The 26786-nt window shown below is 56.2% G+C and overlaps 1 protein-coding gene across 6 annotated transcripts; it reads right to left on the minus strand.

The window, feature by feature from the left end:
• NAPA (NSF attachment protein alpha) lies at positions 1-26786 on the minus strand. Of its 6 annotated transcripts, none has more exons than XM_078360238.1 (12): positions 26538-26786; positions 24137-24252; positions 15540-15619; positions 13135-13251; positions 7761-7807; positions 5686-5763; positions 5391-5446; positions 5235-5319; positions 4336-4440; positions 3203-3271; positions 2015-2065; positions 1-712 (listed from the first exon to the last, which is right to left on the minus strand). In XM_078360238.1, the coding sequence occupies exons 3-12, from the start codon at positions 15565-15567 to the stop codon at positions 611-613; spliced, it is 738 nt and encodes a 245-aa protein (XP_078216364.1). In that variant the 5' UTR covers positions 15568-15619; positions 24137-24252; positions 26538-26786; the 3' UTR covers positions 1-610. The 6 variants fall into 6 exon arrangements, with proteins under 6 accessions (XP_078216364.1, XP_035142021.1, XP_035142020.1 ...); XM_035286130.3 differs by having other exon boundaries at positions 1-724; XM_035286129.3 differs by lacking the exon at positions 24137-24252.

Below are 26786 nucleotides of genomic sequence, written 5' to 3' on the forward strand. Positions count from 1 at the left end.
TCATGCAAAAGTGTTGTTTTTTATTTTCCTTCTTGGGCCAGCTGCACCTTCCAACCAACAAAACCTCAAAGCATTAGGGAGGGGGCAGGCGTGGGGCTGGAGTGGGGGACAACCCCCTAAGCTCCAGGGCCTGGGGTCTGACCTGAGAGGTCGGGGCTGCAGGAGGCTGGGGGAAGAGGAGCCTCTCTCTAGCAGAGACAGCAAGTCTCAGAGGCTACATGTGCTCAGGGCTTGGCTGGGGGACAAAAGTTTGAGACAGAAACCAGCCTCACAACTCAGCTGGTCAGGAGATGGGGAGCCAGACACCAACCCCCCGGCAGCACCCCAGCAAATAGGTATCAAAGATTCTGTACAGCTGGGTTTTGGGGTGAAGGGCACCTTTGGGGGCTTAAATAAATGGACCGGGCAAGGGATGTAGCGAGAAGAGAGGGTGACTGCCTGGCCAGCAGCCTGGGCCTCTGGCACCCCGCATGCTGACCCTCACTGCCGCCTGCCCACTGTGGCCTCGGGACTCCCTGGGTGGGAAGGGAGGGAAGCTCTCCAGCAAGCCTCGGCCCCACCTCTCTCTGAGCAGGCAGGACAGGAAGCCAGGCGCCGGGGCAGGGCGGGCCTAGCGCAGGTCCTCCTCATCGCCCTGGATGGTCTTCTTGATGCGCAGCAGCATGGTGGTGAGCCACTGGTCCAGCCGGGAGATGGAGTCATACTCCTTCACCTGCGGGCACACCTGGTGACAGACCAGTCGTGCCCCTCCCTGTCCCCAACCCTGCAGCCCAAGGGCCCGTGTCCCAATATTTTTAAGATCTGTCCCTGTCACCCCTGAGGAGCAGAGGGAGGGCTCGAGGTCCCAACTCAGCCAGGGCAGCTCCCTCTGGTCTTTACTACACCCGGCACAAGGTTTCCCTTGGGGGAGAAAGATGTTGTAGCTTATAAAAATAAAGGTCTACAGAAATAAAAAGTAAAATCTAAATTAATTAATTAATTAAAAAAATAAAATCTGGGCGCAGTGGCTCAAGCCTGTAATCCCAGCACTTTGGGAGGCTGAGGCGGGCGGATCACGAGGTCAAGAGATCGAGACCATCCTGGCCAACATGGTGAAACCTGTCTGTACTAAAAATACAATAATTAGCTGGGTGTGGTGGCAGGCGCCAGTAATCCCAACTACTCGGGAGGCTGAGGGAGGAGAATCTCGGGAGGCAGAGGTTGCAGTGAGCTGAGATTGTGCCACTGCATGTCAGCTGGATGACAGAGCAAGACTCCAACTCAAAAAAAAGAAAAAAAAGATCCAGTATCCTCATTGAATGGGTGGGGAAACCGAGGCCTAGAGATATGGAAAAGGCTACTCCCAAGTGCCATGGGGCACGGAGGAGAGAAGCCACAGCCTGCGGGCCTCCCTCCCTGAGCTCCTGGCTGGGCTGCCACCCCATGTCGGGGGCAGGAGGAACTGAATGGCCTCTGCTCGCTGTCCTCAGTTAGGGGCTCACATTCCCGATGGACACCAGGGGAGAAATGCTTGGCATGTGCCACTAGAGGAGTGAATCAGGACTGGGCAGCATTGAGCCCGGGAGCGGCTCCACCAGGCAGAGGGAAGCTGGCGCCTCTCCCGTGTCCTCAGCTCCACTTTCCTCCTCACCCCTTCCCTCCCCGTCTGTGCTTCCTGGGCACCCAAGGCACCCACTGTGAGAGTTTCTCACACTCGCCTGGGGAACTCAAGAAACCCTGGCCTTCAGGGGCAGAGAGATGTGGCTCTGAACCCCAACTCTGCCTTGAGGGGCCACGGCAGAGCCTCCTGACCTCCCCAACCTCAGTGCCACCATCTATAAAATGGGGAGAATACTCCCTATACCTCTTGGGGCTACTTGTGAGGTTTCTGTGGTGACTGGAGAAAGAAATTCACAGTGGGCTGGGGGCTAGATAAAAATGGGTGATTTTCAGGGGACAGCATGTCTGAGAAGGGTAGCTTCCCTAGGGGACCCATCCCTGTGAAGGGGCCTGGCCCCCTACGCTGGCCACTCACAGATTCGGTGTAGCTGTCCACATTCTGTTCCTCGTGGGCCTCTAGCAATTTCTGTAAGCAAATGGCAGAGAGGGGTCAGGGGCCCAGGCTGACCTGAGGTCGGGCCTGGATTAGATCAAGCCCATACTATCTGTATACCAGGCCTGGGGCTAGTGCTTCCTGAGGACTCTGAGAGGGTTGGTCGGTGTCGGTGTGGGTACAGGTGTGTTGCGTAGGGATGTTTTGCAATCCTGCTGCCCTACTCATCACAAACGGCTAGCTCTTGGGGTAACCTTACCGACACGGAGTATCACACAGTGTGTGTGTGTGTGTGTGTGTGTGTGTGTGTGTGTGTATGTGGTATATATGTGGTGGAGGTGTGTGGGTGTGTGTGGTGTGTTTTGGGGTGTTTGGTTGTGTGTGTGGATATGTGTGGTATGTGCGTAGTGTGTGTGGCATGTTTGGTATGTGTGTGGCGTTTGCTGTGTTTAGTGTGTGTGTGTGGTGCGTTTGGTGTGTGTGTGATGTGTGTATGGTGTGTTTGGTGTGTGGTGGGTGTAGTGTGTGGTACATGTTTGGTGTGGAATGTGTGTTGTGGGGGTATGTGTGGTATGTTTGGTGTGTGTGGTATGTATGGTGTGTGTGGTGTGCATGTCATGTGTGGTGTGTGTGTGGTGTGCATGTCATGTGTGGTGTGTGTGTGGGGTGCATGTCATGTGTGGTGTGTGTGTGGGGTGCATGTCATGTGTGGTGTGCATGTCATGTGTGGTGTGTGTGTGTGGTGTGCATGTCATGTGTGGTGTGTGTGTGGGGTGCATGTCATGTGTGGTGTGTGTGTGGGGTGCATGTCATGTGTGGTGTGTGTGTGGGGTGCATGTCATGTGTGGTGTGCATGTCATGTGTGGTGTGTGTGTGTGGTGTGCATGTCATGTGTGGTGTGTGTGTGGGGTGCATGTCATGTGTGGTGTGTGTGGTGTATGTGTGGTGTGCATGTCATGTGTGGTGTGTGTCCACCCAGCCCACCCCGGGCTCTAACACTCCCCAAGTTGTACTTTCTTCATCTGGAAAATGGAGACTCAACTGGCCAAAGAAAACAACACAAAGACACCCTCTGAGAACCACTGGACAAGCCTCAGTGACTGTCCCACGTGAACCCTGGCCACCCGCATCTGGTTTGAGAAGTGGGAGGCTGGAGCACTCAGCACTTACTTTCACCAACTTGCATTCCCGGGAATCAGAGAAAGCTGGGAACAGCTCCTCATACTTCTGCACAGCCAGCTGGACAGCAGGGAGGGAGGAGGGCGAGTCAGTCATGAGAGGGCCCTCAGAGCTGCTGGCCTGGCAGCCGAGAGGACCTGGGGATGGCTGGTGATACTGAGTCAGCGCTGCACGCCCCTCCCCAAGCCTCAGGTGTCACCTGGCTCTGTGCCTGTCAGTACCTCCCCGGAGCTGAGCTCAGCACCATCCTGGCTGCAGAGAGTGGTGGGTGGAGGGGGAAGGTTCCCCAGGCAGGTACCCACTGCCTCCTCCCACCTGGCTCAGCTGGGGCAGCAGGCAAATGAGCACATCCTCCATGCCAGGCCCGGGGCTGGTGCTTCCTGAGGACTCTGAGAGGGTCAAATAATGATGAGCACCCTTTTTAAAGGGAGGAAACAGATCCAGAGGGGCAGTGACGTGCCCAGGGCACGGTGAGACATAGGGTGGGGATGTGAACCTGGTCTGGCAAAGCCCAGGCTGGTGGTCACAGCAGAGCAGGGCTCGGAAGGGCTGTGAGGCAGGGGCTGGGCAGCCAGGGGGACCAGGAAATCCTGGGCTCTGTGCTCCTGCCAGGCAATGGTGGGAAAACTCCAGCCAAGCAAAGTCTAGTGCCAACCCTCTGGCTCCTTCCTGCTGGCCATGCCCTCGACCCACTGCCCTCTCTGGCCCCTTTTGCCAAGTGCCCTGAAAACAGGCGGGCATGTGAGCTCCAGTTAAAGGCATTACAGCGGCAGTCACGAAGCTCTGGAACGTTGAGCTGCAGGTCCCTACGCACATGGCCTCAAACTCTCGTCCCAGCCTCAGCATCTTCACCCATAAAATGAGGTGACAATGGTGCTGACTTTATGGGGTGCAGTGAGGATTCAAACAGTGTACCCACGAAGGAAAGAGCACAGTAAGGCAGGAGCTAGACCCGCAAGAGCCTCCAGGACCAGCGGCAGGTGACGCCAGCACAGAAACACAGCGGTGAGAACCACACTCCTCCTCCAAAGGCCAGCTGGCAGGGGCCAGGCGTGAGGGACGAGCACACCCCCTCTGGCCTGGTGATAGGCACATGGTGGCCTGGCCGGCGCGGGGCGCACTACCTTGGCGTTGAGCATGTCGATGCAGAAATGGCAGAGGGCCGCCTTGAAGAAGTAGTCTTTGGCACTGTACTTGAGGAGGGGGCTGTCCATGGCGCTGGTCCCCACCTGCAGCCATGAAGTAGCACTGTGAGCTCAGGGCAAGCAGCCAGAGGGCCAGGGCCACTGCCAAGCACCGGGAGCCAGCTGGGAGCTGGGTCTGTGTCCTGGGGTGAGGGCCTGTGAACCCAGGACCCTAATGGCAGGGAGCCAGGAACCAGCTTGGGGAGGTCAGTGGCCAGTGCGTGAGCAGCCAAGATCAGGGCATGACGGTGGCTGAGACTGTAGCCAGGTGTCCGTGGGCCTCCCGAGAGCCTGAGACAGTGGGGAGGAGGCAGTCTGGCTGTCAGGACCAACGGGAGGCTGGCACAGCGGTGGGCAGAGGGGTGGCAGGCGGCGGGAACATGAGAGGCGGTGCCCGCCCCTCTCTCCCCCGGGGCCAGCTGCCTGCCTGTTTCTCGGCCATCACCCAGGGCTGTGTGCACACTGCAAGGAGCCCATGTGACACTCCCTCCCGCTCACTGTGGATGAGGACCGTTGTGTCATGGGGTAGGGTGCCCACAGGCACCCCGGGCCCCTTGGCAATTCTTTCCGTTCTCTCTTTGACTCTGTTCTTGGCCAGCCTCACTCTGGATCCCTCCAGGAAACTCTGCATGGGGTGTGGGAGGGGCACAGCCAGGGAGAGGGTGCCAGCATGGCATAGGGTCATAGGTGGAGAACATTCAGCCAGGCTGAGGATGGGGTTGAGGGGATCGGGAGAGGCAGAGGGCGAGCTGGGGGAGGGGTGGTTCCAAAACAAGGTGCTGGTTCCTAGGAGGAGGCACATGTCCTGAGAGCGGGCAGGGTCGCCATCTGTTCCCCACCTGTTCGTAGATGTCAATGGCCTTCTGATACTGCTCCAGCTGCGCGGCGTAGCCAGCCACCTTCAGCAGACACTTGTTGGCTGAGCTGTGTGGGGAGGAGGAGTGAGGGAAGTGGTGGTGGTCCCTGCGGGGAGGGGCAGGCAGGAAGGGGGCTACCTGTTGGACTCCTCGCCTTTGTAGTAGTCTGCGGACTGCTCATAGTGGGCGATGGCCTGGGGAGACACGGGGGCAGGTTTCAGAGCTGAGCAGCGGTGGGAGAGGAGGCCTCATGCAGCTTCTACACCCTCCGCCCTGCCTGCCTGGGACACAGCCAGACCCCTTTACCTGACCTCTGCCGGTCCCCCACCCTCTCTTCTCAGCACTCAGACACCAGAGGAGTCCCCTGGTGGGAAGAAGACAGAGCCGCGCTGGTCCTGGCTGCCAGCCCAGGCAGGGCCCTGCTGCCACTCACCTTCTCAATGTCCACCAGCTCCGTCTCATAGATCTCAGCAATGGAGATGTGGTGCTTGGCCGCAATCGTGAATCGGCCCTAGAGGGAACACGGGAAGGGGCTGCCTGTGCCTGGTGAGCTCTTGCATGCCTGGCCCTGCACCCCTGCTGACCCATGACCCTTCAGGTTCCCACCCCTCAGCCACGCCTTCGAGGAGACATGAAGAAGACACTGAGAGGGGGGGACACGGGTGAGAACGGAGGGCCCCAGCACTCCTGGTTGTGCGTGCTGGGCTGAGCAGGTGACCTTGGGCAAGCCACTCCAGGGCCTCCGCCTAATTCTATCCGACCCACGGGGGCACAGATGGTGTGATACCAGAGAGGATGTGAGCACGAGCACTTGGCTGAGGCCCTGGCCCTGAGGAAGCATCTGATAGAGAGGCCAGAGAGGCAGAAGGACCAGCCCAGAATCACTTGGCAAAAGGCTCTGGAGAAACCAGGATGGGAGGGAGGGCTTGAGACCCCTGCCAAGAGCACCAGCTCTGCCCCCAGGCCAACAGCCACCTGTCAGCCTCCTCCATGCACACCCAGAGCTCCCCAGGGAGGCCTCAGGTTCCAGCCCATGCACCTTCCATCCGCCTCTGCCCAGCAACCAGGTGCCCGCCCGGCTGGCCCAACGCCACCCGCTGGTGCAGAGGAAAGGGCAAGGCCCTGGGCTCAGCCAGACCAGCTTTGGTCTCGGCGACTCCTGCCTGTAGCCCCGTGTCCCTAGGCAAGTTGTGTCACTAGTCTGACCCCCTCTTCCGATATACAACGGGGCTGTGGATTAACCACCTGCAGTGTCAGGCCTAACAAACGGCAGCTGCTATTACTGTTCCAGTCAGGCATCCCTGCAGCACTGCCCTGAACACAAGGGGGCAGGGCTCATGCCCCTGCCTGGGGTTGGAGGGCTGAGACAGACGGGGCAAGTGGAGAGGCAAAAAGGAAGGAGCCGGCCAGGCACGATGGCTCATGCCTACAATCCCAGGATTCTGGGAGTCTGAGGCGGGTGGATCACCTGGGGTCAGAAGTTTAAGACCATCCTGGCCAACATGGGGAAAACCCCTCTCTATGAAAAATACAACATTAACCGGGTGTGGTGGCTCGTGCCTGTAATCCCAGCTATTCAGGAGGCTGAGGCACAAGAATCGCTTGAATCCCGGAGGTGGAGGTTGCTGTGAGTGGAGATCGCACCACTGCACTCCAGCATGAATGACAGAGAGACCGTCCTCTGTCTCAAAAAAACAAAGAACAAAAAAAGGGAAAGCACTGGAAGAAGCCCCACCCTGGGTGGGCCTTCACCCTGGCTCTGCCTGGCAGCTGCCCCTCTGTTCTGCATCTGTCATTGGCAAAGCCCCCTGGGGCAGGGCAAGTGCTGAGTCTCCTGTGGGCTCTGCCCACCCCTCTGGCCTGCTGCAAGATGCTAATCAAATGTGACACTTGTGGGAAGGCTGGGCAAGGTAAAGTGCTGGACACTCCCTCTACAGTAACCTAACTTCTTTTTTTGTTTTGAGACAAAACGCCCATGCTGGAGTGCAGTGGTGTGATCACAACTCACTGCAGCCTTAACTTCCTGGGCTCAGGTGATTTTCCTGCCTCAACCTCCCAAGAACTAGAACCGCAGTGCATGTCACTACACCAGCTAATTTTTTGTAGAGACGTGGTCTTGCTCTGTTGCCCTGGCTGGTCTTGAACTCCTGTGCCCGAAAGATCCTCCCACCTCAGCCTCCCAAAGTGCTAGGATTATAGGCCTGAGCCACTGTGCCCAGCTCAATAACCTAAGTTCTATGAATGAAAACCATGACTGCCTGTGGAGGGCTGGAGGCAAGGTGTGTGGAGAGAGGGGCCATCAGGCTGGTGGGGAGCTAGGTGAAGACCCAGCCGGCCCAGGCCAGCCCAGGTGACCCAATGCCCCCAGCTCCCACTTCCCTCTCCCCAACTGGTTTTGGCCACAGAATAAGAACAGTACTGGGGGTGCTGAAGGTGAGGACACAGGCTGGAGCAATGCAGCAAGACCTCTGGGGCGGGCGGGCATCAGGACAAGCAAGCAGCCCTTACCATGTCTGTGTAGATCTCGATCGCTCGCATCAAACAGTTAATGGCCTCTGGAGGGAGAAAGGGAGGTGGGAAGAGAAATGAGAAAGTGAAGTCGTTTGAGCAGAAGCCGAGGAGAGGAGGCGGACGCAGGCGCGCCTGGCTGCCGGCAGAGAGATCAATAGGCACTCAGAACTGCCAGGGCTGCCGCACACTCTCCAGGGGCTGGAAGGAAGGGACGGAATTCCTGAGCCCAGCAAACCTGGTGAGAGCTGACTCTGCAGGCTGTGACTTGCTGGGCACACGAGATCGGGGGAGCCCTTCTCCCCTCGTTCTGCCAGGATGCTGCCAGCTTCCCAGAACCCCAGGGACAGGGCACAGCAGTGCCGGGCTGGGCTGATGGCCAGACTCTCACGGATGTTTTAAGCCAGACCTTCTAAGGCCCTGCTCTTGAAGAACTGAGCTGCTGGCAAAGGGGAAGGGGGCATGGGAGGTGGCCAAGCCCAACATCTGAGGTGGTCCTGGTGGCAGCAGGGATGCCCAGGTTCTCCCTGGGCTCTGCCAGCATCGCTGCAGGACCTTGAGCAGCTCTGTCCCTGCACCAGGAGGAGCTGGACCTCTGGCATGAGGCTGGATGCCGTGAGCACCGAGACCCGGGTGCACTCTCCACCGCCCCTCTTCCTCGTATCTTGGCAGTTGGGAACCCTCTGCTCTCTGTCCCTTTAACCTGGCCCTGCCACCCACCAGCTCCTCAAAGGTTTTGCCAAAGAGCCTGACTGAACACACCAGAATGGCACTGAGGAAGAACTGGGCTCTGTTGTACTACCTCTTGCAAGGTTTTAAATTTCGGGAAGGCTTTTTTTTTTGACAAGTTATTTGGAGGAGGGAGAAAAGCATGAGTGGGAGGCATTTTCTAGCTGGCAGAAATGAGCTCTCAAGGGGTATTTTTTAAAAACCCCATCTTAGTGCATCTCAGGAGGACGGGGTGTTGCAGGGAGGGAGGCCTGGGGTGGGAGAAGGAAAGGCAGGGAGCCTTGGCAGGCCACAGGGCGTGGGCTCTGAGCTGCAGCCTGAGCATCTGAAAGTTCCTGGTCACCGTGGGGGCCTCCATGTCACCCAGGCTGTATTCGCCTGGGACAAGGGTGCTTCCAAGAACCCACGGACCTGGGCTTGCTCTCAAGGGGCTCACAGTCTGGATGGGACTCCAACTCCTCTCCGTGAGGAGGCATCTGAACAAAGGCTCTTAGCCTCAGTCAGGCCTATGGTTGGGCTTTCAGGAGTCCAGCCCCTACTTCCGACATATCAAGAGTGGGGCCCATAAGCGCTCCTCTGGGTGCCCCAGAGGTCTGGAGATTCTGTCCAACTCAGAAAGACCCGTGGGGATCCGAAAGGGATTGAGAGAATGCACACCACTCAGTCCAGGTTCCCCACCTGACAGATAGAGCCTGTGGCCGCAGAAAGAGGAAAAACAAGGAAAAAAGGGGGCAAAAAGGGGCAGACGAGAGAACACAGCCTACACCCGGCAGTTTGAAGACACACGCATTCTGTCATGGGTGGGCCCAGAAGCAACAGCTGAGCCGAGCCAGAGGAGAGTAGCAGCTGGAGTGAGGTGAGCAGCCTGACCTGGCCCGCCCCGCCCTGCCCTGCCCTGCCCTGCCCTGCCCCACCTGGCTGCAGACTCTACTTGGCGCCCTTGGGCTGCTCACTGGTTCCCTGTCCTGGGCAGAACACCCAGGACACCAACCTGGCTCCCTGCGGGCTGAGGCGGCAAAGGCTGCTCTCACTCCACAGTGAGACCCACAGCTGCCACGTGGGCCTGCTGGCAGTGGCTGTGGAGCGCCCACCGTCAGCATGGCTCAGCCCTTGCAGTAGCAGCAGGGAGACAGCTTATCCCCGGCAGCAACATGGACTCACAGGGCTAAGTCCCCTCCACGCCTGGAAAGCAGCAGTCTGCCAGAGACACCCGGGCCAGCTGGCTCCTGGACAAGCTGCTGACACACACGACTGCTGCTCTTATCTCGGGTCACCAGACCTTGGGCATCCCGAGAGGCGGAGCAACACCCAGCTCCATGACCCGGCCCTCCTCCACCCACCCACAGAGGGCTGGAAAGGGGCTTGGCGCAATCCAGCCCAAGTGGGGGAGCTGCAGCCCAGGCCAGCCCCATCCCCACAGACACTGCACCAGCAATGCCCAGCTTGACTTCTGCCTCTCTCAAGTTCCCCCCGTCACACCTGGCTGTCTCCTCCTCAGTAAAATGGGGGCAAATCACAGAATTGCACAAATAAATCAAATGGGTTCAAAGATGCCAAGCATCTGGCACACAGTAGGAACCCAGTAAACGGCAGCTAGGGAGGAAGTGGGGGACAAGCAGGGGCCAGGCCCCTTCCCTGCCCCAGGTACACACACTGGCCCCAGCCCCAGCTATCAGGCAGACCCCGGTAGAGGCGTCCCTGGCCCGAGTCTGCCCTGAGCAGCAGTGGTGGTTGGGTAATTGAGGAACCAATGACACATATGGGCATCACCCTTCCCCACCCAGAGCCATCAAGGAGGCAGCAGGCCACCTCTCTGCAGAAGGAGAAGATGATAGAAGCCCAGCCGGGCCTCAGGAACACTCCAGCTGCCACTTGGGGTGGGGTGGGGGGGTCCTTTGGAGGGACTACTGGAGGAAGTGCTGACCCTGGACAGAGGCCTTCTAGGCTGCTGAGGAGACCAGTGATAAGGAGGGCTCCAGAAGTCAGTCACCTGCTTGGGGAAGCCAGGCGAGGTTCCAAATCGGGCCTTCAGCATTGCCTCACAACGCACTGGCCAAGGGCAGAGACCGTGGGGGCCCAGGGTAGGCAGAGGTCCCTGGACTGATGACAGCCAAGGGTATCCTGACTGGCAGTTTATCACACGCCAGGTGCCGCGCTAGGCATGACTGCCTCACCTCACAGTAGTCTCTGCATTAACAGATGAGGAAACAGAGGCCCAAAAGACTGACTTGCCCAAGACCACAGGGGAGGCAGGTCCTCCGAGACCACCCACCTCGTGTGCTGCTGAGCCACGCACAGCTGCTAGATGACATTCTTTGTGAGGCATTTTTTTGAGATAGGATCTCACTATGTTGTCCCGGCTGGTCTTGAACTCCTGGATTCCTTCTCAGCCTCCCAAAGCACTGAAATTCTAGGCATGAGCCACGTGCCTGGCCTTCTGTGAGGACTGACTGGCCTCAGACACAAAGCAGCTGCTGCCCTTCATGCCAATGTGCCCTGGGGCATGCATCTTTAGGCTATAGGTCTGGACGCTGTCCCTCCCTGCTCAGCACCACGCCCCTAGGGCTCCGGACATGGAACCTGCTCTCAGCTCTACCCAGGGGAGGTTCTCCTGTCAGAACTGCTCCTTTTCTTCCCCAAGAGCTCTCCCCCAGCCAAGCTCACCCGCTCCTCGCCTCAGGTCTGCGCAAGTTGGCCTCTGTGCCCCGATGCGGCATCGTCTTTACACTTTCCTACCCGCTGGAGTCCTTAGCCACCCTCTGAGCTTCCTAATTCCAGAGAAGGGCCACACCCAGACTCCCGGCCCACACACTGTAGAGAGGGCTAGAAAAGCTCAGATCAAATGCAGGGGAGGAAGCTCACCACATCCCACTGGCAGGCAGAGCCTGCTGCAGGAAGGGAGGGGCCTGCTGAAAGAGCAAAGGCGCTCACTGTTCCACAGCCTGGTGCTCAGCGCTGCCCCAGAGCAAGTCCTTCCAGTCACTCCAGATGGGGCAGCAGCTGAACGGCACAGATGCTAAGACAGCGCCTCTAGGCCAGCCAGTTTCCTGGGGAGCAGAAGGAAAGGCTTGGCAGGGCAGCTTAATGGAAGACACGGAGACTCCCCGGGTAAGTCAAGCTTACAACCAACCCAGGGTCTCCCGGGGTCGTCACTGCATCATCCATGCAGCCTGCTGTGGCCCAGTGCTGCCAGCCAGGTCAGCTCTATAGCCCACCCAGTTACAAGGCTGCTCCTCAGCCTCTTGCCAGGCCTCAGCCCCACCGTGTGATCACTGAGGCCAATTCGTGAGATGCCCAGCTGGTGGGGAACCACTGGCCAGTCTAAGGACAGAGAAGAGCTACTGGTCAACACACAAATCCATCCTTGTCTGGAAACTCACACCCCAGACCACGACAAAGGGGTATGCACACAGTTCCCCAACACGGCGTGTGAACCGGGGCTTACTGATCCGTGGAGAAAACTCCCTGCACTGCTGTAAACCCATCTTCTCTTGGAAAGGATAGGCCTTTATTCCAAGATTACATGGCTCCTTTTCGTTATTGTGATTATGATTATTATTATCAGCATTATTTGAGCGACGGGGGTCTCACTATATTGCCCAGGCTGGAGTGCAGTAGCTATTCACAGGCGCGATCCCACTACTGATCAGCACAGGAGTTTTGACCTGCTCTGTTTCCGACCTGGGCTGGTTGACCCCTGCTCCTTAGGCAACCTGGTGGTCCCCCGCTCCTGGGAGGTCACCATATTGATGCTGAAATTAGTGCGGACACCCGAACTGCACAGCACACTAAAGCCCAGAACTCCTGGGCTCAAGCAATCCTCCCACCTCAGCCTCCCGAGTAGCTGGGTCTACAGACATGCGCCACCCTTTTGATTACTGCCCGACACTTTTGATTATTTTTAAAGATTCATATATTTTCCATTCTCCTGAGAGGACAGTGACAGTATACAGTCATTTTTACAAACTGCCTGTGCTTGCTAATTAGCAACCTGTACCCACCAAGATTTTAAAAATACATTAAAATTCCCGCCCCAGGCAATCACTGGGCTGTGTTTCCTCTTCAGGAGGCACCCTGGGGGACAAACACTGTTTTCTCACCATGAGTCAGCCCCAAACTGGGCTTCTGTCCCTAACACACTCTCATTTTAAGTAACTTGTTCTCTGGCAACGACATCTCGGGCTCTGTTCTCTCTACTTCTTCCCCAGGATGTAGGGAAGCCAGGTTGGGCTAATTTCCGCTCCTTTTTCGGCAGCGACTCCTACCTGGCTGGTCTCAGAACTCCCCCCGCTCCCTTCTGCGTGTTAATTCTGACAACAGAACAGATTTTCCTCTCTCCCCGGCAGGCGGTGGGTCTGCAATGGAACTCCCACTCCCGAATGCTCTGGGCGTGGGGAGGGGCAATCAGCTGCACCCACACAGTAGCTGGGGGGGCGGAGACTTCAGCCGCGCGGGAATGCCAACCGGAAGGAAGGGAGCCAGTTCTGAAGTCAGCGCTCTGCTCTGCCTCAGGTGCGTCTCTGCCAGCCTATCACATGTCGGCCACTGGAAAAAACCAGAGCCACCAGGAAACCCGAGGACCCGATGCAGGGTGCTATGATGGCCCTCCGGGCAGCCAGCCCATGTGGCCCGTGGAGGCCCTCACCTTGGGGGTCAGCTTTCTTGAACGCGTTGCCGGCATCCACAAAGCAGGTGGCTGCGTCGTGCTTGCTCTGGAGCTGCAGGTGCAGCTGCGCGGCCTGGCAGAAAGCGTTTCCAGCAGCTGGAACAGAAGAGAAGGGTGGTCCCGGCCTCAGGGGGGGCTCCACAATTTATGAGGCCACAGAGACACGGCCCTGGGAGGTAGGTCGGGCTCTTGAGAATGCAGAAAGAGCCCCCAAGAGAGGACGAGGCTGACTTGAGCGAGCCCTTACTGAGGCCTAGATGTCACGTCTGCTGGCTCCTGGGCTGAGGCTTCTGGTGGCCCACCTGACAGTCTCTGAGGGTACCAGCTGCCTTGAGGGAAGCCCCTCAGCCCCAGAGTGAGAACAGCTAAAATGCCATGTCCCTAAACTCAGCTATGCCAGCATTTCCAGGGCCTCCACTTCTAAAAAGCTCCAAAGCACAGACAGAGCTGAGCTGGAGATTCAACAGAGCCAGGTCGCCTCCTGCACCTTCTGGCTTCGGCCGTCTGCCCAGGGGCACCTCGAAGCACAGGGCCCAGAACCACCACTAGAAGGCAAGTGCAGGCTGAATCATGGGGTGGGTTGGGGAGGGGTGTTCTGGGAAGCAAGGGGCAACTGAGATTCAATCACTAACACCTTCCCATCTACTCCCCTTTCCGAGTCCTGCTTCTTTCTCCACAGCTCCCCAAAGCTCTTCCTGTCAAATTCTCCCAACTCCTCTGCCTCTGTTCACATTCTGTTCCCTTCCCTGCAGATCCCCATGGACGAGGCACTTGTGCAAATTGTCAGGCTCATGGAGTTGGGGGCGGACAATACAGAGCCGGCTCCCTCCCTCCAGGAGCTGCATGTCCAGAATGGGAAACAGGATGTGGACACCCAGAATGAATGCATGCAGACCAGTGCCCACGGGCAGAGGGCAGAAGAGACCACGCCTGGAGCCTCGTGTGTCCTGTGCTCCTCTGCACACGGTCAGCGTCCGTGGGTCCCAAGCCACTCTGCCCTCACACCTCCTAAATTGACGTTTGGGAGGCAACAGCATCTCTCCTCCTCGTGAAGCTCCGACCACCCCCAGCTCGGTTCTGAGGCTTCTCCCCTTCGTTCTCCTCCAGCTGAATCTGAGTCAGAGGTTCTGAGGTGGAAGAGGACCAGGCGGCCTCACCCCATCCTCTTAAGTTTCAAGCAGCAGAAGAAACAAAGCCTTCCATGTTTTCACTACATGATTTCATTATTACTTTTAAGAGCTCCAAATCTGAGTATAAAATTAAAAAAAAAAAGGGGGGGATAGTATCAGGGGGAAAATGGCCTAGGGCTTTTCTTCCAAGAGTAGGGCAGCAGGGGTAACAAATTTTGAGGGAAAAGCAACACCTGTGTAATTAAAAAGTAAGCATTTCTTCTCTAGAGGAGTTTTCCTAGTTTGAGAGCATAAAAATACACAGAACATTTGGCTTCATCCACAAGGTATTCTGTGCAAACTCAGGAAAAACTCTTTGAATTTTTGGGAAACCAACAACATTCTCAAAAGCGATGAGCATCAGTTTCACCGTGCACCTCTGCGCCCTGCCTCCAGGGTCCCGCCATTAGACTCCCTTTCCGCTGTGGGCAGGAAGCTCCTCCCTGCGTTCTAACACTGGGTCTCTTGCTGTATTTCCTTAACTCAATCTTGGTGACATGCAAGACGTATTATGAAATGAGCCTCCAATGGGCTCAATGCACTGGCTTGTTGGACTTCTTGGGCGTGCAGGGAGCCCCAAACAGATCCCCAGCGTCTCTGAGCTCAAAGGGCTCCTCCCACCCCTCTCCTCTGTGAAGCTCTCCTGCCTCACTGGGGCAGGCCAAACACTCAGGCTCTGCAGTCAGAGCCTTGGTTTCTGAATCCTGGTTCTGTCACTTACTAGTCCTGGTACCCTGGACGAGAGACTAAGCCAAGCCTCAGTTTCCAATTCTGTAAAATGGGGATATTAACAGACCAACCCTTAGGGTGAGAATGCAGTTACATGATGAGCACTCAGTAGTCGGTAAACAGCAGCCGTGATTCATGTTGTTACTGGAAGCACTTGAACCTTTCCTGCAGCCTGGAATTCAGACGCTGATGGAGGCACTAAGGAAGTTCCCAGGAAGCCTGAGGTTCTGAATTTAGGGAGGACTCTGTCTATGAGCTCAGCAATCCACACGGGTTTATCTAGGTCTAACAATCTATTTATTCCCATCCTCTTTGTTCTTTCTTCAAGGCCCCGTGACCCTGAGTATAAAGTAACCCAGCAGGCACAAAACAGCTAGAGAGCAGGCCCTCGGTAACAGAGAAGTGGCCCTGAAGGGCAGGCCTCTGGGAGTGGAAGCGGAGGGAAGAGGAGAGCCCCTCGCAGGAGCGCTAGCGGAGATCACATACCACTCCAGTTTTTGGCCATTTTGAACATGTTTGCTGCTCTGGCGTAGATTTCACATGCTTCCTCTATTTTGGATGAGCCTCTGGGGAAAAAGGAAAGAAAAAAAGGAGACAATCTAGTCTGGTATCCAGGAGAAAGCAAGAAATCTGCTCCAGTGCCAGTGGAGACCCGGCCCCCACCCCTCACCCTTCCCCTATGAGGGCCCCACCCCTCAGGTGTCTGTGGCCCCCACCCCTGCATACAATGGCACACTCAATTCAGGCACACTGGCTCCCTCCAGGAGGAAAACTAGGTACTCACTGAGGGGTGTGGAGCGAAGAGTTCCTGACCCCACCACAAGCCCAGCCTCTGACAGCCTCCTCTACTTCCTGCCTGGATGCTGGAGGCCCACTGGGTCCCTGGTGCTCTACAAATCCCCTTTCCCCGGAGACTGCAAAGCATTCTGGGGGATTAGCCCAGTTTAAGACATCGAGTTGCTTCCGCAGAGAGCCTCAATCCCATGCCTCGTGCTCTGTGGCTGTTCAATGAAGACTGCAGCCCTAGAGTGTGTCATTACCAATTCAGGGCTGGGCATGCATATGATACAGCCATACATATACATTTTCTATCTACTATTTTCAAATGTAGATGGGAAATGTTTCCATAGAAAATGTTCCCATTTGTGTGTGTGTGTTTTTTTTTTTTAAGAAAAAAAAAAAAAGAGGGTGGGCTGGGTGCGGTGGCTCATGGCTCCTGTAATCCCAACACTTTGGGAGGCCAAGGTGGGTGGATCGCTTGAGCTCATGAGTTCGAGACCAGCCTGGGCAACACAGTAAAACCCCATCTCTACAAAACATTATCAAGGTGTGATGCTGTACACCTGTAGTCCCAGCTACTGGAGAGGCCAATGTGGGGGGATCACTTGAGCCTGGGATGTGGAGGCTGCTGTGAGCCAAGATCGACCTCTGCACTCCAGCCTGGACGACAGAGCCAGACCTTGCCTCAAAAAAAAAAAAAAAAAAAAAAAAAAAAGAGGGTGAGAAGAATAGCAACATGCATGTTTACATAAACATAGGATATTTCTGGGCAAATACATAAAAACCTAGCAACAGCATTTTTCTTTAAGGTAGAGCCTGGAGAAGGAGGGCCAGCTGTGGGAGGCAGCCTTATTCACTGGGCATTTTGAGTATGTACTGCATTTTTTCCCCATTTGCATATCTTACCAATTAAAAAAAATATATATATATATATACACATACATATTTTTAAATGTTAGGATTTCTATTTGGCCCTGTGGTCCAGCAATGAATTACATTTCTCGCAATCTATCCTAAAAAACTAATCAGAAAAGTTACAAGCATGTTCAGCACAGCCTTACTCAAAACAGCAAAGCCCCCAAACACTTACTGTCCAACAGTAAGGATGTACTGGAGCTAGACAGGAATTTAAAATCATAAAGGACACCCTGTTTGGGCAGCTTCATCGTGGCTTCTCGACCTCCACGTGTACATAATGAACCTCCTCCTGACTTGGGGGACCCCATTAGTACCTCAAACCCGTAAGTCCCACTGCCTCCTTCTGCCCTCAACAATACAACCAGGCTTAGCCCACAAGGTCTGTGGTCTCTAACTGCTCAAACTCCCATCATCCACATGATCAGCAGAATAAAATCCACACACTCATGAGTCCCACCAAATGGATTTCAGACTCTCTCTTCACTCATATGACTAGTGTTTAGCCTATTTTTTAGGGAAGAGAAAAGGGAGGGGTGGGCATTTTCCAGTGAAAAGCCACACAAATCGTCCTCACCATCCGTTCCACATCCCGTGTCAACTGGCCCAACATTATACCTGTAAACTTGTCCACACCAACCACAGCTGTGGAGGGCGCAAAGGTAATTTTGGGAGCTGGGACGTGAGCATTCATTCCTTCCCTCTGCACTGCGGGTTCAGTGTGTCCAACCTGCCCATCCCTTTGAACCACACGAAGTGCTCATTTTATCAGACCAGAGCCCCACAGCCACACTCACTGGGATTTGTTCAGTAGGTGTGGGTGGGGCCTGCAATTGAGATTTTTAACAATTGGGGTTTGGGGGGTCCCTGGTAACTCAGCTAATCAGGTTAGTTTGAGAAGGAAAAACTGACTGAGACTGACCCCCTGGAAAGCAGCCACCAGTGACCAGTGGACAGGCCTGGCATTGTCAGCAAGCAAATGCCCCTGGGGTGGGTGGGCGGGCTGGGACAGGGATGGGGACTCCCGAATCCACATCATGCCAGGTAAGGTTCTGGCCTACCCTGTGCCTTCCAGGGCTGTGCTGTCCCGCACCCTCTGTTGTCCCCGGGAAGTGCCCTGAGCAATGTGTTCTTCCCAAACTCACCCTGCTGTACCCTGTTTTCCCCCACCCACCTCACCCCGGCCAGAAGTTTGGAGGGACTCCTTTTTTTTTTTTTTGTAGATGGAGTTTCACTCCTGTCGCCCAGGCTGGAGTGCAATGGCGCGATCTAGACTCATGGCAACCTCTGCCACCCAGGTTCAAGGGATTCTCCTGCCTCAGCCTCCCAAGTAGCTGGGATTAATGGCATGTGCCACCTTGCCCGGCTAATTTTTGTATTACTAGTAGAGATGGGGTTTCACCATGTTGGCCAGGCTGGTCTCCTACTCCTGACCTCAAGTGATCCACAGCGACCAGCCTGGAGTGTCTTCTTTAGAACCATTCCTGGCCCTGGAGATGTAAGAAACTTTCAAAATCTTCTGGCAGAGAATCCTGAAGGGTCCTGTGGGGTCTGGCTGCAAAAAACCCTCAGGAGGACCTCTCTGGAATGTTCTCTTAAAGGGACATGCTCACAGACCTTAATCACAGGTCTACCCACCCCAGAGGTCCCCCAGCTCAGCCTTCCCTTTGTCGGTGTGACTAAGTCCCATCCAGCTCCATGCACTCTGAAAAAGCTCAGACCCTGGAGGAGCAGAAATGACCCATGTCACTGAGCGGCCCACAGCGGGCCATCAGCAATGAGCAGAGTCAACCCCAGCCAGGTTTATTTCAGTTCAGCGGGACAGAGCAGACACAGGACAGACACAGGGCCTTCCGGCTCCCCGGGCTGAAACTCTATGATCCCAGGCTAAGCACGGGGTCACTGATTCTAACCGTGGGGTGGAAAGGCCAGAGGGATTAGCACCAGCTCAGGCCCCAGGCCAGCCCCTCCTTCCCCTGTACACCGTGGTCTTGCCCACTGCCATGGCCAGGGGATGATGGGAGACCTCCAGAGTCCCATCCTCTTCTTTCAGAATCGGGAGTGAAGTCCCCAAGGAGGAAAGTGATATGCCTAGGTTCCAGTGGAAGACCCTGATGAAGCCATTCACAGATACATTTATTCACCTGGGAACAGGCATCCGAGCATGTATTATGTGCCAGGAGATAACAGCAGTACATGAAAGGAAAAACTAGCTGGGCCTCCTCCCTGAGGGCCTGGGCGGCAGCGCATGTGACAGCTGACTGTCCCTCCCCTACTGACCTCCCCCAAGCCGCCTCTGCTTCAGTCCTCCCATCCCACGGCTCTGAGTCGCTCTGGGAATAGAGGGAACTGGTTTGGGCTGCCTGATGCAGGGCTGTCTATAATTACTCACTCGGCTTTGCTCTCTCCCCCTCCAAGGCGGAGGAAGCAGTCTCAGGTCTCTCAAGCATAGCCACCAACCTCAGCGACTGCCATATGGAAGGCTTGGCGCTGCCAGGAATGCACAGACACCTGGTGGGACCTGGGCCAGGGGGTTCTGCAGGGCAGAGTCTCAGCCCCCATCCTTCCTTCCTCCATCCACCAGGCACTCCTTGGCTGCCAGAAAAGCACCATGCCCTGACCCACCACCTGCAGCTCCCGAAAGAGCTCACCAGGCAGGGTGGACAAAGTCAGGCCCCATTTCAGGTCCTGGATTCATTCTGTCCCTTTTGCCTCGATGGTAGCCACAGCGACAGGCCTACAGCTTCCTCCTCAGCCTTAAGGCCCACTGCCCTGAGTCTCCCGCCAGAGCCCTCAGTGCAGAGTCACATGCATGTGTCTTCCCTGTGAGCCCGCCTTCAGCATAGCTCTCAAGACCACGTCTTCATCACTGCTGGTGTGGAGGGCTCCCGGCCTCCCAGGCACTGTGCCAGGAGGATCCCGGCAGTGCCTCACAAGAGCCCTTTGGGTACTGCCTCTGCTTTACAGGGGAGGAAGCTGGGGCTTGGAGAGGGTGGAGGGCTTGCCCAAGCCTAGTCGGCTGGGAAAGAGGACTGGGGCCCTGGAGATCCAGTCCTGCCCTTGCCTCTCACTCAGTGATCAGGAAGGCTCCCTTCCCCAAGCTCAAGAGTCCTCAGGAAAATGAAGAGAGAGGACAAAGTCCCTGCTGTCCCCACCTCTCCTCTAGATTAAATGAGCCAGGGAGACTGTGCTGCCCAGGCTTCCCTCATCTGACAAGCAGAGGCTGCTCCCTGCTGGAGCTGTGTGGAGCATCCTCTAGGCAAAGGAGAATGAACAAGGCAAGCTCCCTACCCAGCCTGCCGGTAACATGCCAACAGGCAGAAGGAACGTCAGAAAAAGTTAAGGCTGCCCATGGTACAGGGTCTACCCTGGCACAGGGAGCCGGAGGCCACCAGCCCTGCTAGTCTACATCGGAGCTGACTGCATCGGAGCTGCCAGGGCCTGGCATCCTGAAGGCACCGTCACCAGCATCACCTAGAAGCGTTAAACCACCCGCTGCCTCCTGCTGCTCTGCAGTGGGCCTTGCCTGATGGAGCAGGGTATGAGTTCCTGCAGGGCAGGGCCTGGGCCGGCTCTGCTTTCCCATCTCCCCACAGTGCTGACGCAGGCCCTGGGTAACAATGGTGAAAGAATAAAGTGTCGCAGGCTAACTGCCCAGCTCTGAAATCGCCACCAGATCCTCTTGTGACATGTCTGTCTGGGCAAGGACAAGGGGTAGAAAGAGAATGACTCTGGGGTGGAGAGACCTGGGCTGAAGTCCGTTTCAGGTGCTTTGCCCAGTGGCCAACCTGGGGCTAGTAATCCGAGGCTTTTTTTTTTTTTTTCATTAAGAGATGGGGTCTCCCTGCCTTGCCTACGCTGGTCTCAAACTCCTGGGCTCAAGCAGTCCTCCTGCCTCTGCCTCCCAAAGTGCTGAGATTCCACTCTTCTATCTATAAAATGGAAGCATGGCCACCACAGTGGCTCACACCTGTAATCCCAGAGCTTTGGGAGACCGAAGCAGGAGAGTTACTTTATACCAAGAGTTTGAGACCAGCCTGAGCAACAGAGTGAGACCCCAACTCTACTAAAAATTAGCCAGGCATGGTGGCGTATGCCTATAGTCCCAGCTACTCGGGAGGCTGAGATGGGAGGATCACTTGAGCCCAGGAGGGCGCCACTGCACTCCATCCAGCCTGGGCAACAGAGCAGGATCCTGTCTCTCAAAAATGAAAAATGAAATACAACGGAGACAACGAACTGGAGCTGGGAGGGGTCTCTGTGAGGGTTAGAGATGACGTGCGCTCAATAGTGGCGCCAAGTGCAGAATGAAAAGGTGCTCAAATGGTTCTCATACAAAGGAACAGAAACACGCTCAGAGGGGCGCCTGCCGCCCAGGAACGGGAATTCTAGAGTTGCTTGTGGTGATAAAAATTACAGAAAACAAATGATGACAGTAGTCAGACAGGCCTGGCCTCAGTGCCAGCTCATCGCATGCCAGCCTGTGCGTCCTCATCTGTAACTAGAGAGAAGGCTCCACACCTCCACTGCTGAAGCATGAGCCATCCCGAAGACAGCACCCCACAGCGTGCCCAGCGGAGACCCAGCCACACTGTGGGCGCTCAGTAAATGAGAGCATCCCTCTCATCAGGCCCCGCAGAGGGCGGAATCCAGGCAGGCGTCCCTACTTCAGAATCGCAGCATGGCCACCTCCGCATTAGCTAAGTGCTGCTCCTCCTTCGGCTTCTAGAGTCCTGGCCTCCCACTGCCCCACCTCTTACTCCACGATGCTCACAGTGCACACAGGCCCATAGCCCTTCAAGATGACAGGCTCAGAGCCAGGACCTCACTGGCCACATGGCCTGTCTTATTTTCTTATATGGATGCCTTCCTAGATGCCAATGGGATTACACTTCACCACAGCCCAAGGGCTAATGTGCTTCCTTTTTCTTAAAAGGTGTTCTCAAAGACCCCTGTCTCTCAGTAGCCCCTTCCCAAAGAGGAGACGGAAATGTTTGCACAGCCAGGCATCAAAGTCCCATCCAGCAGGAAAGCCAGGGACTCTCGGATTCCCCAGGAACCTTGTGTGCCCTCAGGAAAGACTCCACTCTGAGACTGGGCAAGAGATGCCAAGTTTTCAGTTGTGGATCTTGGCAATGGCAGGGCACTGTGATTCACCAGGGTGCCACTGGAAATGGCGCTGGTGTTTCCGCACGCTCTGCAGAGGAAGGCGTCTGGAGGGACATCTGGAAGCTCATGCTCGCACCAGTCTCCGCCAAGACCCTGGGCAGGCCCTGCACAGGCAAGCTGGCGGCTGAAACAGGAATTGCTTTGTCAAGATCTGACTTTAGGAATGCAGTTTCTACACAGAACACCCTGCCACCTATTTCTCCAGCGCTTCCAGCTCAACTTCCTATGACAATACGTAAGTGAGGACGATAGTGAGCCATTAGTGAGCATCAGCTTAGCCAGGCACCGTGCCGTACCACTTCCCACGCAGCGTCTCATGTATCCCTAGAACCACTTGAGGAAACAGAGAGGACTATGCTCTTCGCTTCACAGATGAAGACACTCCCTCTACACGTGTGTATCCAAGAGCAAAGAAGTTTTCATTTTGGTTGTTTTGGGGCCAGTGGAGGTGGCCGGGAGACATCAGGGATGAGGAAAAGCCCCAAGGAACAGAGCTGCCATTCAGAACCTGCACAATCCCCTCAGGGCACAGAAGGCACTCCGGATTCACCAGGAGACACACAGCAGGGAGGGGGACTGGTGCGCCCGACTCAGCGTCTCCCTCTGCCGCTGGCTCACCGTGCTGGAGTTACAAAGTCTCCGTCTTTTTGCTTCCAGAGCAGAAGTTTGAGCGGCTCCCCCATCACCAAAGGGAGGAACGGGAATGGCTTTGAGCTTCTCCTAACTGGCTGGTGCCGTCGCCCTCGGTGGCTGCTGGTGCGTCAAAGCCCCCTAGCATCTGGCAGCCCGGAAGTAATGAAGAGCGAGGGCAGCATCTGAGCACCAAGGCAGGCGGCAGCACTGACGCCCACTGCCTTGCGGCCCGGGTGAGGCTATTGGACTTGCCCTTTGGCAGGACCAGAGGCCCCTCAATGTGGGGTGCTGTCATTGCTGGGGTGCCCAAAAGGGAAAAGAGAGGCACCAAGGACAAGCTGAACCCCAACACTCCCTTCTCCAGTACCGGCAGCTACCAAGGACCGTGAATAAAGGTGGGTTATGAAATGCTGAACACAGGCAAACTCAGATCAGAGAGGAGGAGGAGCCTGAGTGAGTCCCACCCAGCCAGCAGGTCCTCCCCAGCTGGCCTCTGGCTGTGCTCCCCGTTCCCAGGCACACGAGCTCTAGTCAGGCCAGCCTCCCATCCTCCCTGCCCTCCACCCTCACCTCACTCACACCCCCATAGCACCAGAGCGTAGGTCAGCTCTGCTTGGAGCTGGAAGGAACTGGGATGAACGACCAGCTCTGTCTTTCAAATATTTGGAGTAAACTGCCATGGGGACACTTAGGAGGGTGGCGGCTCTCCAACACACCCAGTTTGCCAACATCCTTCCTGAGTGTAGTGCCCAGAGATGGTCACGAACCTTCAGGAGAAACTACTGTGGTGGCACAGCAAAGGGGCTAAGCGAGAAGGCTCTGGAATCACACAGAACTGGGTTTGAATGCTGCCTCTCCCACTTACTGTGGGGCTGGGCAAAGAGTCACTTCTCCTAAGCCCCCGGCTTTCTCTACCTTCCTGGAGATTTTGTGCGGACTAAATCTATCCGATCCATCAGCAGGTAGAGCCTGGCCCAGGCCTGGGCCTGAGTCAGAGTGAGCACTTAGTAACCAGCATGTGCTAGTATTACTGGCACTGCAGCAGCCTCCTGCTGTCACTCTCCCCCATACCAGCTGCTGCAGTCCTTTCTAGAAGGCAAACGGGAACCCTCCAGGATGGGCCTCCCTTAGCCTCCTTGGGGCTCTGCAGTGACTCCTCCAGGCCCAGTCCTTGCTCACGAGGCCTTCGTTGTCTGGCCTTACGTGCCGCTTCCACCTTTACGGTCTAACATGGAACTCTCTGTGTTTCGTCTTCCTAAGGCATGCTCAGTCACACTTCCTCCATACCAGAGAGCACCCCAGAACTCCTGTTCATTCCCCAGGATTGGGCCCTCTCCCCCAGGAAGCCATTTCTGGTCCCTCTGGATTTCAGTTCCCCGTCTTTCCAGGCAGAACGTCTCCTCACGCTAGACCTCGGCAGCACCATCCCTGCTGCCTAGAGCACCCTCCCCGGCCCCACTCCCTTAGCAAGTCCTGGGCGTTCCCTGGGGCCTAGCTCACTCCTCACCAGAAGCCTCCATGCAGCTCCCGCTGCTTCCTCTCAGCTCAGCCATTCACACGGATGACATAATCGAGGCCTTCCTTACCGTAATTCTGCTTTACTAGTGTTTGGTGTTCATCTTGCCTTCCCAACCAGGTAGCAAGTGCCCTGGGGCTGACTTAGCTGCTCCCTCCAAGCACACGGTCCAGTACCCACCAATCCCTGGGCCAAAGGGAACAGACACTCAGAGCCACCCAGGAAAACCATCACCAAAAACCCAGCTCGTGGTCCCACCCCCAAACACAGCACTTGAACTTCTCCCCTTATGAAGAAAACACACACATACCCCCTCTCCCTCCTCTCAGCCTCTAAAAGAAAACATTTTTCACCTAATCAATATGGTCCATCAGCCCCGGATGTTTCCCCACACCAGGCAATTCCCGGTCATGTTCTTCAAGTTCTTTTGCTAAACATTATCCAACCTCAAACAAGGGGCGAGGCCCAGAGCCTTTTCCCGTTCTTTCCTCTCTTGGAAAGATCCCTCCACTTCGTGTCTTACCAGCCTCTGCCAGCTTCCTACCATGGTCTCCTCCGATCCCCAGGCCCTCCCCCCAACCCCCTTCTCCAGCCTTCTGCAGACGCTCCCAGTCCTACCACCTTCCCCAGGCTCTGCTTCTGAGTGGCTACCACACATCATCCTCTCTACAAGCCCACTAGTCCTTTCCCAAGCCTCCTCTCTGTTCCCACAGCCTCCCCTTGATCCTTTCAGGACCCCCCATCAGCGCAGATCTCACTCCCCACCTCCCACCCCCTGCCAAACCCTCCCCAGCTCCCTTCTACTTCCTCTGCCCAGAGTCTCATGTGCCTCTCCACCCTATTAAGTCCTCCTGGGTCCCTCTTGTGTTTTATTTCAGCTCCTCTTAGCAAACTCATGCTTCTCCATCTCTCCCTCTTCTGACCCCTCCCAGACCTCTCCGCTCACACTAACTTTGAACCCCTCATCCCTCTGCACGCTCCAAATCTGTTCCTTCTGGAAAGTCACATTAACAACAGCTAACATGTTCAGAGACGTTAACTCCATGCCAGGCTCAATCCTAATACAGCAAATCGCAGGTAGGTTTGGTTCGAGGTCTCCTTTAATGGGGAGACTGAACAATTTACCCAAGGTCATGAAGTGGCAGAGCCACATTTCAAACCTGGCCTCTTGACACTCCTAAGCCACTAGAATTTCTCAGAGGATGGCTGTGTCGCTTTTAGGAGCGAATGCGAGTTTTATGCCATGCCATATGCATTAGTTCTGTCTCCCAAGCCTCTTCCCATCCGTCTTCTCACCATGTCCCTGTCATCATCATCACCATTACTTGAGGATCACACAGCAGGCCTCTGATCCCCCGTTTTGGTTCTTTCTGTCCCTCTGTCTCGCCCTGTTACCCCTCCATCTCCTTGGCCAAGCCACCACCATGTGTTCCCCCACCCAGGAGTCTTTAGCCTCAACCCAGGCCTCCTCAGTCTTTTTGTTTTTCTTTGACATGGAGTCAGTCTCGTACTGTCACGCAGGCTGGAGTGCAACGGTGTGATGTCGGTTCACTGCAACCTCTGCCGTCTGGGTTCAAGTGATTCTCCTGCATCAGCCTCCCGAGTAGCTGGGATAACAGGCACCAGCCACCAGGCCCAGCTAGTTTTTGTATTTTTAGCAGAGAAGGGTTTTCACTACGTTGGTCAGGCTGGTCTCCAACTCCTGACCTCAGTGATTTGCCCACCTCGGCTTCCCAAAGTATTGGGACCTCCTCACTCTTGGCTCCATCATGCGGGTTCCCTGGTTCAGCTGTCTTTAGTCACTGCTAACCAGGGCCGGACTCAACCTAGGCACCCCCCAACACACACTTCAGATGTGTTTCACCACTCCTAGGATCACCAAATTCCCGAGACCCTCCGTCTGGTGTCAGCCTCCTTCAGCCATCACCCTTACTGCCCAGGACCCCCCACAAATCCACTGCCCTGGGGGACTGGAAAGGTCAGTCCCTCGGGCAGGGCGTCCTCAGTCCCAGGACCCATCACGCCGCCTGAGAGCCTTCAGACAGATGCCCCTAGAGCTCCGAAAGGCCTCCGACCTGCCTACTCTCCCGGATTCCCTCCGTCCCCCCCAGGCCAGTCCCCTCCAAAGCTTCAGGACGTATTCCCTCGGTCCAGGTTCTCCCTCGGCCCCCTGGCCTGTCTTTGGCCTGAGTCCCCTTTCTCGCCTCAAGACAGTGTCGCCTTGGCCCGTGTGTCCTCAGCCCATGTCCCTTCCGCCATGTCAGACCGTCTCTCTTCAAACCGTGTTGCCCCGGCCCGAGCCCTTGGCCCTCAGTCTGTGTCCCCTCTGCCGCCTCAGACCATATCACCTCATTCCAGGTTCCTCTCCGTCCCCTCGGCCCGAGCCCTGCGTGCCTAACCCGCCGCCTCCGGCCGTGACTCCTTCGTCCTCTCACCCTAGGTCCCGGCCGACCCCTGAGCCCGGTTCTCACCCAAAGAGGCCGGAGAAGAAGGACTGCGAGTTCTTCACTTTGCGCTCCGCCTCGGCCAACAGCGCCATCGCCTCCGCTTCCTTCCCGGAATTGTCCATGGCGACTACAAAGAGACTCAACAAGGCGCTCAACCCCGACCCTGGGAGGACTCAGCCGCGGCCGGGCCGCGGAAAACAGGTCGGGAAAGCTCGACCTGCTGCGTTGACGTCGCACCGGTGCGCGCTGCTGCAGCCCGGAACCACGTGACTC

Source organism: Callithrix jacchus, chromosome 22, assembly GCF_049354715.1.
Source record: "Callithrix jacchus isolate 240 chromosome 22, calJac240_pri, whole genome shotgun sequence".
Lineage (NCBI taxonomy): Eukaryota > Metazoa > Chordata > Mammalia > Primates > Cebidae > Callithrix > Callithrix jacchus.

Coding starts and splice junctions, on each gene's coding strand:
- NAPA (XM_035286128.3), bottom strand. CDS start 26,635: ATGGACAATTCCGGGAAGGAAGCGGAGGCGATGGCGCTGTTGGCCGAG. Junction 5,447..5,685: donor AGCTGGTGGACATTGAGAAG/GTGAGTGGCAGC, acceptor GTGTCTCCCCAG/GCCATCGCCCACTATGAGCA. Junction 3,272..4,335: donor TCGACATGCTCAACGCCAAG/GTAGTGCGCCCC, acceptor CCTGCTGTCCAG/CTGGCTGTGCAGAAGTATGA.